Genomic DNA, 13,404 nt, shown 5'->3' on the forward strand with positions numbered 1-13,404 from the left:
CCCTATAATCTGCATCAGTCCTTGAAAGCTGAGTGGAGGAGCTTCATGATTGAAAAAAAAAATCACAGAAAGTCAGGAGGACCACTTCCCCAAACAGGAAAGAGCTAGCATACATAAAAGAAGCAGGTGTTTGCTGCATCAGGGAATATCTTGAATTAAAGATAATTATATTGTCCTGACTTAGAATTCTTAGCCAGGATTAACATGAAGGAGCAGGAATCTTATTTTGTGGAAGGAGACCAGAAAATCATCTTTGCAAGTTTAGGAAAAAGAGAAGTCAAACAATTCTTCTGGATGGCCCAGTCAATTTAGAAATTTTGTATTCCATGCTATGCTGAATTAATAGATGGCTAGTACAGTAGACTTGAATGTAACTGGCCAACATTATTGCTCAGAGCTAACCCTTCCTCTCTTTTTCTCTATGTTGTTATATCTGGTAGGCTCCTCCAAGCCACCAGTAGCTTTTGCACTGTTCTGTGTTGTTTCCACAACAGAATAAAATCATAAAATAAATGAATTCACATTAATGGCCTTTTGGCTTGTTGGCTGTCTTGAGTCAAGAGGGTGGTGGGAAAAGACAATTATCCTCAGAATTTTAGATTTGATGCTCTAGTTGTGGAATTTGGTGTTTTGAAGATGCATTTTTCTTCTAAATACTCTGAAATCATAAATTGCCCTCTTTGCTTGACTGCAAAACCAATCATGTTCAGGCTTCTGGCCCCAGTTGGGGTTTCAGAAGCATCTTGGCTTTCCAGTTAGCTGGTAATGTCTTGCAAATATCTCAAGCTCCTCTTGGAACAGATAATCTTCAGACATTTTAGTGTGCCATATATTTAGAGGAAGGGAGGAGGGCTTAATAGGGGATGTTGTTCTATCATATCCTACTAAGGTTGATCAAGGATAATCAAACCCAAGGCAGTCACCAGGGAGAAAAATGAGGAGCTAGATACCGAAAAGTATAAAGCAGAGCCATTTCTTTGAAATTGTTTCTGAATGTCAGAGTTCTTATAATAGTATCAATGGCTAACACTAACTGGCTTCTTACTATCTGCCAGCCACTGTTCTAAATGCTTTACATATAATATGTCATGTGACCAAGCCTTTGAGGACAAGCAACTTACCCAAGGTCACACCATTAGTGAATGGCAAAAGCCAGAATTTGAAGTCACATACTTTGGCTCTAGTACGTGTGCCCGTCATCTGAACATAAGCTTTATTTTGTACTAATTTTTTTTGAAAAGACAGTAATAAGGCTGACAAAAAGTTAATATATCTATGCCCCATGAATTCATTCATGTGTGAAACAAATGTTTGTTCTTCTGTATGTTTTATAATTCTTATTTTTTAATCCTCAGACATGGGACCAGATGTGCAGGAGAAATTGCCATGCAAGCAAATAATCACAAATGCGGGGTTGGAGTTGCATACAATTCCAAAGTTGGAGGTAAAACAGAGAATTGTCCCTGTAGTTGGCACTTTAATGTGAGGCTTACATCTCATATTGTAAATGGGGGAGGGTAAATTTTCCTTTTAACAACTGGAGGAAGAAAAGAGTTCCATGCAAAAGTTGCTACGGAACTTGAATATGATTTGCAAACAAATCAATAGATATGAATTCCTAGAAAATGGATAGCTGAATATAGCCTATACATCTCCGCAGGAAAATAAAATGTAGAAATGTTGACTGGCATATGAACCAAATCTAATTTTCTCTGTGTTCTGATTTAGAATGGTTTGTTATTGAGTGCTTGCTTAGGAAACAGAAGGAGGAGGTAAATTTAGGCAAAGACTTTTCCTGCTTCTCACTTCTGTAGAAGTCCTTCACTTTTTAGCAAAGATCAACTTCAAAATTTTAAAAAATACATACTTACTGCATTAAATAGCCAAATTTTATCTTTGATAGCAAGGAAGTACAATCTCTAATTAGTTTCATCAGTGTCCTTATAGGGAAACAGATGGTAAGCTGCATTAGGGCAACTGAGGACATTTTCATAAAGAAACTGTTTACAAGAGTTAGAGAAAACCAACAAGGGGCTAACAAGTGGTTGACAGATGTTCCCACCTTTAGCCTTAAGAAGCAAAAGGAAGGAAGGAAAAGTCGCCAGCAAGTAGAGAGGGAAAACTGGTCACAGGAGAAAGCCGCTGGATCGGCCTTGAGTACAACAGCAGAGCTACTTCTAGGCAAAGGGGGTCCAGGGGCACCTCAATCTCCTCTTGATACCCACCTTCTTGTGGGGGTCTTCAGCTGGCTGAACCCAATGGGAAGAGAGAGCCCATGACTGCAGTCCATGTTCTAATGGAGAAGAGTAGAAAGTGGATCTGCAGGGAACAACAGAAAAGATAAAAATGGTCTCTCTTCTTTATTCTATCCCTGCCGCAGGCATTCACATTATGCTATGAGCTTCAAGTTTAGTTCAGTTTTCAAAAACTATGATTGCAAAAAAATCAATTGTAGAGCATGTCAATTACAATAAAATCCCATTAAACTCTACATAAGTACACCTTGATTTGGTTATGTATTCCTTTTTAGAAACAAAATAAATATACATCCTGACATGTAATACATCTGTCATGAACACAGGGCACTTTTTGCATTTTAAGTGTCATTCCTGATTCCTTTGATACTAACATCTTCAAAGTGGTCTGTTAATTAAAAAAATAAATAAATAAAGGCAGAAGCACAAATTATGTAATCAACTAGTAAAATAATTCACTCTTTAAGTCATAATGAATTAAACAGCTATAGTTTGTGAAAGAATCGTCTGATCACTTCATTTTGTAGAGGAAGAATTAGAAGCAAGCCGCTCAAGGTAACAACAGCTAGTTTGTGGCAGTGTAGAACTGAAACACAATTCCAAGCCTACTGATTTTTTTCATTACTCCATTCTTTGATGGTCTAGCCCCAAATGCCTTTATTTTTATTTTTTACCAATAATCTTCATTTACTAGGCACCTACTGTGTGTCAGTTACTTACTCTACAACATATTACAGGTAGTGTATCCTGGTGGTTAACAGATTTGGGGGCTAGATTTGTAGCACTGAAATTCTGGCTCTCCTATTTCAAGCTCTGTGGCCTTGAGCAAGTCATTGTCCCTCCCTGGCCGCAATCTCTCCATTTATAAAGTGAGGAGAATTACAGCACCCACCTCAAATGCTGGTTGTAAGGTTTAGATGAGTTCATACATGTAAAGCCTATGAAATGGTGGCTGCATATAGACTATCCTGAATTCACATGAGCTATTATCATCCCCATTTTACAGTTGAAACTGAGGCACAGAGGGGTAAGTGGCTTGCCCAAGATTCCACAGCTAGTAAGTAGCAGAGCTGGAATTTTTTTTCTAAAAACATTTTTTTGAGACTGAGTCTCACTTTGCTGCCCAGGCTGGAGTGCAGTGGTGTAATCTTGGCTTACTGCAACCTCTGCCTCCCAGGTTCAAGCAATTCTCCTGCCTCAGCCTCCCAAGTAGCCAGGATTATAGGTGTGTGCCACCATGCCCAACTAATTTTTGTATTTTTAGTACAGATAGGGTTTCTCCATGTTGGCCAGGCTGGTCTTGAACTCCCGGCCTCAAGTGACCCACCCACCTTGGCCTCCCTAAGTGCTGGGATTATAGGTGTGAGCCAACACACTTGACCCTAAATGCATTTTTAAACAATTTCTTTTTTACAAATACAACTTTTACTGGTCATGTCAATTACATATCATTTTACTTTTTGATCCATAGTAAACAACTGTGAAAACCGAAGGCTGTGTACTCCATTGCATTATGAGCCTGAAGCCAGAAATAACTGAGGTAGCTGCCTGTAATCTGTCCAGATTGCTTTTGCCTTCCTGGCTCTTGAATTCATAAGTCTGATGACAGGTGACAGCCTGTTGGAAAGCACAAAGAGCTACCACATCTACATTGCCCTGATGAAAAATGATCCCCCCTCAGGAGTGAAATCCATGGCAATGATTTCATCCTTGAGATTATTTAGAAGAAAAGGAAGCATGTTTCTTGAAAATGTTTCTTAGCAAACACATGAAAGGATGGCCTCTGGGCTATTTCAAATCAGGGCTTAGAAACAAGAGTGCTTTCCCTATTCATTAGTTTTCTGTTGTGGTTAGATCTTTTTAAGCGACATGCTTTCCTCTCCAAAGTCCTTCATGTGGCACTGGAGCCACAGTCATTTGTGAGACAGCCATGAGCAGGTGCATTGTGGGAGGGCTGCTTTAGGGTCTTTCTGAATGCTGTTCTGTCACTTAGTTGGGGTGGGAGAGAGGGCAAATATTTTGTAATTGACAACAACCACAGCCACTTCCTTTCATCTAAGGATGCTGCTTCACTTCAAACTCAATGCCCAGAGGGACTGCTAGGAACAGAGCCTCGAGTGGGACCAAAAAAAAATAAATAAATAAAAAATCACAGCTGCCTACACTACTACATAGTATTATCTCTAAAGTGCAACAAGAAAGCTTATGGGGGCAGTGGCACGTTCCTTATTTCTGTGGTATCAGTAGCTGGGTTACAGAAATTGGGGACATCTAGCAGTTACCTGGTTTTTGACTCCTAAAGTCCTTTAAAAATACAAATAGTAAGAGTATTGGGCCTTTGTCCATGTACATACTGACACTGACCTTGTGTATGTTTGTTTATTTTGTTTCTCAGGCATAAGAATGCTGGATGGCATTGTGACGGATGCTATTGAGGCCAGTTCAATTGGATTCAATCCTGGACACGTAGATATTTATAGTGCAAGCTGGGGCCCTAATGATGATGGGAAAACTGTGGAGGGACCTGGCCGGCTAGCTCAGAAGGCTTTTGAATATGGTGTCAAACAGGTAAGATGCTTAACGTAGACCCACAAGAAGTGAAACTTGACCGTTTGGATATGAAGAGAAGGAAAGAACACTTAGGTTACATAGAAAAACATTGTTGTATATTTCTTAACAAAGTCCTTTGCAATTTTTTTTTTTTTTTTTTTTGAGATAGAGTCTCACTCTGTCATCAGGCTGGAGTTCAGTGGCACAGTCTCGGCTCGTTGCAATCTCCACCTCCCAGGTTCAAGCAATTCCCCTGCCTCAGCCTCCCAACTAGCTGTGACTACAGGCATGCACCACCATGCCTGGCTGATTTTTTATATTTTAATAGAGATGGGGTTTCACTATGTTGGCCAGGATGATGTCAATCTCCTGACCCCGTGATCAACCTGCCTTGGTTTCCCAAGGTGCTGGGATTACAGCTGTGAGTCACCGTGCCCGGTCTACAATTTTAAATGCATGTAGAGAGCCAAATCACTCTTCAGAGGGATGAAAGTTAAGGGTTAAGAAAGCTTTCCCTATTTGTGGCCAGGCGCGGTGGCTCATACCTATAATCCCAACACTTTGAGAGGCCAAAGTACAGATCACTTTGAGAGGCAGGCAGATCACCTGAAGCCAGGAGTTTGAGACCAGCCTGGCCAACATGGAGAAATCCCACCTCTACTAAAAACACAAAAATGAGCCAGCTGTAACTAGGTTGTATTCTTTTGCAACCTAGTTTAAACAGTAAAACTATGGTCTCAACTTAGACTCCTTAGGCGCCTATAATGTCCTCTACTCAGGAGACTGAGGCATGAGAATTGCTTGAACCCAGAAGGCGGAGGTTGCAGTGAGCTGAGATTGCACCATTTGCACTCCAGCCTGGGTGACAGAATGAGATCCTGTCTCAAAAATAAAAATAAAAATAAATAAATAAAATGAGTTTTCCCTATTTGGGTCTGAGGTTGAATAGAAATTTATTACTTTTAGCATACTTATTTTAAAAGTATTTCTGGACATTTCTTTCTCTTTCCTCATTTTCCTGCTGCTTTCAGGATTTTACACTAGTAAAATACTAACCAGACTTCTTCCAAGTGCTCTGGAAATGCTCTTCAGGTACAGAAATGTGCTGCCTTCTACTCTGCACGTGCCTGTTGAATACCCGTGCCTTGGCTGGGTTGCTCTGTCACTTGGATTTACCGTATTCCTGCATAGATTCTAAAACCTTGTGCTCCACAGGATGAAACAAAAGTAGAAACTCTGGAGAGCACAAATTGAAAAATCATAGAAAGGGCGGCCTTGACAAGTTCCATTCAATTGAAGAGTCCCTTTTAATGCAGCTGCGAGGCAGCTCTGAATAATCCCTAATTTTGTCATTCTATCAGTCAGCCAGAAGATTCAAGCAGAAAGAAAGAGAGGAAGTTCAAAGATTCAAGTGCAGTGACATAAACCAAGAGAAGGGTGGAAAAATATGAGTAAGTGCAAAAGGCTAGATTATGAATCTGCGTGAGAAAGAGAAGCATGCATTCAGTGCTACCCCAGGAGGGCCGACACTGGCAGGGCCACAGTCCAGTGGCTTATAACACACAGCCTTGTGAGATTTCCACCACTGAAGCCAAAAGACCTGGAGTTGAAGATAAATCCCAAATAGCTGTCTCTGAGAATTTCACACATGTATTTGTTGGGGATTTTATTGGGATATAACAGTGACCCCAATAGATGATAACAGATGATATGCATTCTGGCTTTTCCTTTAGGGGAGACAGGGGAAGGGGTCCATCTTCGTCTGGGCTTCGGGAAACGGGGGGCGTCAGGGAGATAATTGTGACTGTGATGGCTACACAGACAGCATCTACACCATCTCCATCAGCAGTGCCTCCCAGCAAGGCCTGTCCCCCTGGTATGCTGAGAAGTGCTCCTCCACACTGGCCACCTCTTACAGCAGCGGGGATTACACCGACCAGCGAATCGTATGTTGCTTTTGTCTAATTCCCTCTGCTTAGGTAGGAGAGCATGGCATGCATGCAAAATGATCCCCCTAACTGACCTTTGGTAGGATTGATTCGCTGAAGCTTGATGTCTCAGCTGGGGAGACTCAGGCTTACTCACATGAAAGGCTGGCATACATCAGAAAGTTTTCTCTCCAGGGATAATGACACTTTTGCCAAGATGATCTTCCCCTCTGTCATTTTTAAACCCAGCCTTGAGAAGCCACCAAACCTGTCATTACACACAGCCGAGACTCCAAATGTCTTTTCTGCTTGTCTGATGCCTCCCTGGAAACAGCCTTAAAGGGGATTTCAGGGTTGTTGGGGCTTTATCACCCTTGTACTTGCTGATCCTTTAATAGCAGGGATATAGTCTGACTTGCCCTGTAGCAGATGACAAAAATACAGAGTCTACACCAGCTGTGTCCTCAGAATGGACGACCTGCAGGAAAATAGTCTCAGTGTCCCCTGAGGTGAACTGCTCAGCATCTGGGTAAGCAGCTCTGGATGTTGTATGCTCAGAGAGCTCCTCCAGCCCTCACTTGCCTGTGCCTTTGCTTCCATGTGTCAGACGGCCAAGGGCAATTATTGGATTTCCCTTCAAGGGCATGATGCTGGGGGGGCATTTAGGTGCTTTGAGAACAAAATGAGGCACTTTTAATTTAAAAATGTAAAGCCCTCAGTTTAACTCCTGACACAGAGAGAACCAAATAGCTAAAGTATATAGATCCTATCTCAAGGAAATAGCAGCTCATGATCTAATTAGAGGTTGGATGAACCCTATAATAATGACCTTGGAATGTGTGCAAGATTCTTATTCATGGCATCTCGACAAAATTGTCAGCACGAATGTCGTCTCCATACAGGAACAGTCTTCGGCAACCTAGTTTAGTCAGCGAAGCTGTGGTCTCAACTTAGAAATGTGGGTCTGCTTCTCATGAGCATGTCTTCAGCTACTCAAGTAATAGACAGTGACATTCTACCCAGGGGTTTTTACGGCAGGCATATTTTACAGCTTTTGAAAGGGGCATATCAGACATTTGCCCCGCTTGTCTTCAGAGCCCCTGGCTGTTGTCATTTCCTGGGTGTCCAGAGCTTCCTTTAGAAAATGGCCTGTTAGGCATTTTAGAATCATCATTTCAGAGACTGTTCCTTTTCTAGGCTACCCTGCACTGAAGCAGAAGAAAGGTTTTCTATCTTTGTAAAACTCCCTCCTTAAGAAAGCCAGCCTTAGGAGAGACAGCTGGTGCATTCTATTTGAGACAGTCTCAGTAACATAACCTTTTTCTTACGCAAACCTTTTTCACAGCATAGTCATCTCTGGGGGCTTGCTTGCGTCAACAGGTAAAAAGGGCAACCTTGCTTCCGCAGCCCTCTGAGGAGTAGAGCCATTATAACTTGAGAAATTCAGCAACTCCAAGCAGGAAGCCAATGGAGGTGATAATAGAACAAATTATTTTTTTACACCTCCCTCCCACACATCGAAATCTCGAGCTAGAACTTCAGTGCTGGAGCCTAGGTGGGTGTCTTGTTAGTAATCCCGTGGCCCAACCAGCAGTGCCGTGGTCCTTAAGGCAGACAGGAAGTCTTTTTAGTTTCCTCCCTCCCTCTCAGTAATCTCTTCATTACCCTAAAGTTAGCCAGGGTAATTCCTTACTTGCAAGAAAATCATGTAAAAATACTTTCACAGAGGACATTTTGGTTAAGTCTCAGCATGTGAGTCAGGGAATATAAATCACATTTTACAGATGGGGAGCCACACGACTTGCCTGAGGACAAATCCATTAGGTAGCAGTTAGAGAATCTGAACCCAGTCCAGGGCACTTTAAGGACCCAGCATTTTCCTCAAAGTGCATACGTGGACACCAACTCATAGCATCAAATCTAGTCAACAGTGAGTGCAAACTACATACTAAGCATTTGTTGTGCAAGTAGTTCAAATGGCTAAGACCAGGATGGCTTCATATCCTTGAGCTGAAGAGGCAGCCGAATGTCAATCTGAAGATAAAAGAGAATTTTGTATGAGACAGAATTTCTAAATATGCCAGACCAAACACAATGGACCTGATGATTAATGGGCCAGCATGATTCACAGTGATTTTGAAACTTTGTTTTTTATAGACAGCATTTCGTTTGGGAATCTCAGAAAAGAAAATATTCATAGTGGGAGTACTTCATCCCCAGAAAAGGCATCTTGCTGCCAGAATTACAGAAAAGTTGCATATAGAGGGGAGTGAACTAAAATAGCAGATGGCAAACATCCGCCGGTGGTTTAGAGGAGAAAGTAGGCAATCGAATCAGCTGAGTTTCCTGGTCATAGCAGATGCAGCCTTTGGTACCGTTAACCCCCGAGACAGGCTCACACTCCTCACTTGTTCTCCCTGCCTTTCTCTCCTTCCTGACGCCATCCAGACGAGCGCTGACCTGCACAATGACTGCACGGAGACGCACACAGGCACCTCGGCCTCCGCACCTCTGGCTGCTGGCATCTTCGCTCTGGCCCTGGAAGCAAAGTAAGGCCCAGAAAGCTTCTAGTCACCTTTACAAAGGCTGATTCTCCTTCTTTTTAATAACATTTATTTTTTTTTCTGAATGTGCAGTTACAGAAGAAATTTTGGACTACTGCAAATAAAAGCTCTTTCTTTCCTGCCGCTTTGAGGTTACTAACCATAGCTGACATCTCAGTGTAGATTTCACACACACACATCTTACAACATTGGGATCTTAATATAGACATTATTTTGTATTCTGTTTTTAAAGTCCATTCTACAATATATTAAATGTACTTTCTCCTAAGTCAATGTTCTTTGACCTTTAAAACTCAGGCTATCCCTCAAATCTTCTTCCCACTCAGCTACAACGCTTTTTGTTTATTTCCATCCAGCAGGATTTTGTTTAAATAGCTTCCAGCGGGCAGTTTTAGGAACAAGCTTTAAAAAACTCCTTTCTTTGAATATATAAGCCTAGTCCTGGAGCTGATACAATCACATCAGGGGACATGAGATTTAAAGACAGAATTTTTATCTTTTCATGGTGTTCCATTTTATAAATGCAAATTTTGTTAAAGTCATCTAATCATGCTTAAACACCATTGTTGGTAAATATTAGTTGTCATCTCTGATAATTTCCTCAGGATAAATTAATTATCATCTCTGATAATTTCCTTAGAATTGGAATTTCTGGGTCAAAAGGCAAATATGTTTTAATGATTTTGATACATATTGACAAGTTGCTGCCTTGAATGACTAAACCATTTTATTCCCTCCAGGAATGTGTGTGTGAAACTGCCAGTTTCCAAAACCCTTGCCAAAACTACTTTTATTATCTTTTAAGATCTTTGCTATTTTGATAGGTGAAAACAGTATCTCTGCTTGTGTTTAATTATTAATGAAGCTCAATATTTCATACCCTTCAGCTCTTTGTCTTCTGTGGTTGCTTCTTTATGGCCTTAGTTTTGTTTTATGGCCTCGGTTCACAAAAGCTAGATGTTTTAAAGTTTGACATTTACCTTTTAATTTGTTTCTATGTAATTTTTAATGAAACGAAGTTAATATGTCTGTAGTTATGTTTCTCAGTCTGTTTCTTTAAGGCTTCTTCTTTTGCTTTTATGCTCAGGAAAATCCTCACAACCCCAAATTAGATAAACATTTATTTATATGTCTTTTATTATGGTTCCTTTACCATGTTTAAATTCTAAATCCCTCTGGAATTTATTTTAGTGCATAATTTTAGAAAAAGATTTAACATTTTTTTTCTTGTAATTACCCAATAGTTCAATACTTAACACAGAGGAAAAATGGAACTGTCTCACACTGCACATCACAGCTTTTTATGTGCCCTCATTCCTGCTTTCTGATATGTGGTGACAGCGAATCTTGAAATGTCAAGTCAGGTGCTATGGTTGCATATTAGAGGAAGTGATTAAACTTGTAAGTTACTATTATCCTTCCTAATAAGGAGATTATCCTAGAAGAAATTACTTATTCTCTAGAGAGAACAAACCAGTGTCCTCGTGTCATGTTCAGTAGACTCAGTTCATAATAACAGAAGGGAAGAACATTTTGGCCTTTTGCCACAACTGGAAAAGCCTTAAGGTTGCTGAGCCTTTGTCCAGGAAAGCCCAGTTTATTTCTAGCATCCCTGGGGCTTCCTATGGAGATGGGGTATATTCCTGGGTATCTTGATTACGAGATGGCCACAGGGGCTAAGCAAGACAGGTCTAGCAAGGCTCTTACCTACTTGGAGGACCTGGAGTTGTTGGTAAGGGAAGAAGCAAATCCAGTTGCTCAATTAGATACAGATATTGGGCCCTCCAGAAAAACTATGTTCAGAATCTGAGTTCACGTATAATAGGAAGTAGATGGTCAAAAGACAAAAATCTATGAATACAAGCTGAGACTGGCATCAGCAGATCCAAATAAACTTCAAGAAAAATTGTCCAAGCAGTGAAAATTGCAAGGAAAATCTGGCTTCAAGTTCTAGCTCTACCACAATCCATGTGGCCGTAGGCAAGTTAATTTACATGTGGGGCTCAGTCTTTCCATCTATAAAATAAAGGGGTCAAACCAGAGCTTTTTTTCAAACTTCTTCCCTTCCTAAGATTCTCAGAGTTGAGATTGAAAATGTCAGCATATATAGATAATCCAATGTGAATTGTTGGGGTCAGTGATGAAGAGTCTCAAATGGAAGAAAATAAGGTCCTATGGATTATAGGAGCCTGTGCAATAGACATTATATTTAAGATTTCAAAATACAGACTACTACCCCAGGGAACTGTTAAAAGAAAGCCATCTTAAAATTTTATGTCTAGAACCTTTCTTCTCTATCCAACACCTGTCAGATGCATGTAAACAGAACTGGCCATGCCTAGCCCATCCTTGTATAGTGGCCAACATGGTATAAATATCCATCTGCCGAACAAATGTAATGTCAATTTCATGTTAGAACTGAAATTGTAAAAGTGTAATCCTTGGTTTCTAAAACCTCAAGCCTTCTTTTTCTGTATAGTAGAAAATGATCCTATAAAGAAAATAATCCTTCCGTTTCCTTTTTCTTTTGGAGACAGTCTCACTCCGTCACCCAGGTTGGAGTGCAGTGGCATGATCTTGGCTCACTGCAACCTCCACCTCCCAGGTTCAAGCAATTCTCGTGCCTCAGCTTCCCAAGTAGCTGGGATTACAGGCATGTGCCACCACGTCTGGTTAATTTTATCCTTCCTTTTTCCATATAGGAGAAAATGATATAGGAATGATCTAGCCTCATTCATCTCAGTCTCTGATGGACCATCTTTAAAGCAGAGGTTTCATTTCTATGAAACACTCAAATGGGTTTCAAGGGGTCCATGAATCTCTTTGCAACTAAATTCAGAATTGCTTATAAGTGTGTGTATGGCATATTTCTGGGGAATGGCTTATAGGTTTCACCAGATTCTCAGTGTTCATGATTTAAGAGATATTAAGAGTCTGTGATCTCCCAGGTGCATATCATAAGAATTTAATTTCCCTCATTTTGATTCAATTCATCAGTAAGATAGATATGACTGATCTATCTTAACATTTATATCCTTACTGCCAAGATACATAGAGATTATTAAGATGTCTGCTCTCAATTGGACATTATTCTGAACTCTATTCAATTGTCTATACCAAAGCTGAATGCCAGAATTTCTAGAAATGTGACCAAGCTTTATGCCAAGGCACTCAAGAATGAGAAAATTATTTAATCATGTACCATCCCACAGGAACAACTATGGAGACTGAAGAACCCTTGCCTAAACTTTTCAAAAATAATGACATCCAATATTGATTAGGTTCTTACTATGGACCAGACACAGCTGACCTCTTTATATACAATATTAATGATAATCTTTACAACATTCTTACGACATGGAAATTATTAATTTCACTTATAAATGGAAAAAATTAAGATTTAGAGAGGTTGAGATATGTAACCAAGACACCACAAAGAGATTCAAACTCAAGTCTGTCTGAGTGCAAAGCCTGTGTTATCAGCAACCACACCTTGCAGCCTCCCCCAGCCCTGTGAGGGAGAGGCAGTGTTGAATGGCAGCCTATCATCCCCTTAAATAAAGGAGGGTTAAGAAGATTGAGGCTGATAAATGAACATGCATTTATGAGTTTCTCTTAAGTTTTCTGTCACAAGCAGACTACTCAATATGCTGTGTTAAATGTTATATAGCCAGAGTGTTGGGGAATGGGAGGAGTAAAGGGAAGGAGAAGGAATGGTTTCTGGTTGAAATATGTGCAGAGAAATACTTTCTTTCACTAAAGGAAGGTTTCTCAAGCACCAGCATACATAATCATCACCTGGGGAATTTATTTAACATGCCGGTTCCCAGGTCCTTTTGCCAACAACTAATTCAGACCTTGTACCTGCCTAGAAGTTTCTGATGCGCAATCTAGGAATTCCTTCTTTTTTTTTTTTTTAACAAATCTCCCAGGCACCTTTTAATGCTAGTACTACCTTAACCAAGTTTTGAGAAGCAAATGCTATGGAGAGTTACTTTTACCACTGTGTTTTCCTACAACCTCATCGGCTGTGTTTGTGTAGAAACCCACTAGAACAGTTAGTAGGTACATCTTGGAAATAAATATAAGAGAGAAAGGAATTCCTTG

General features: G+C 40.4%; 1 protein-coding gene across 3 annotated transcripts in view; it reads left to right on the forward strand.

Moving 5' to 3' along the window:
• PCSK1 (proprotein convertase subtilisin/kexin type 1) overlaps window positions 1-13,404 on the forward strand; it is a 43,138-nt gene that overhangs the window by 15,943 nt on the left and 13,791 nt on the right. For all 3 annotated transcript variants that reach the window (XM_032275877.1, XM_032275887.1, XM_032275896.1), the window contains exons 6-9: window positions 1,356-1,444; window positions 4,651-4,823; window positions 6,539-6,751; window positions 9,182-9,282. In XM_032275877.1, coding sequence (XP_032131768.1) covers window positions 1,356-1,444; window positions 4,651-4,823; window positions 6,539-6,751; window positions 9,182-9,282 — 576 coding nt within the window. The remainder of the gene's footprint in view (window positions 1-1,355; window positions 1,445-4,650; window positions 4,824-6,538; window positions 6,752-9,181; window positions 9,283-13,404) is intronic.

The sequence above is a fragment of the Sapajus apella genome, unplaced genomic scaffold, assembly GCF_009761245.1.
Source record: "Sapajus apella isolate SASKATOON/1434 unplaced genomic scaffold, GSC_monkey_1.0 scaffold1, whole genome shotgun sequence".
Classification (NCBI taxonomy): Eukaryota; Metazoa; Chordata; class Mammalia; order Primates; family Cebidae; genus Sapajus; species Sapajus apella.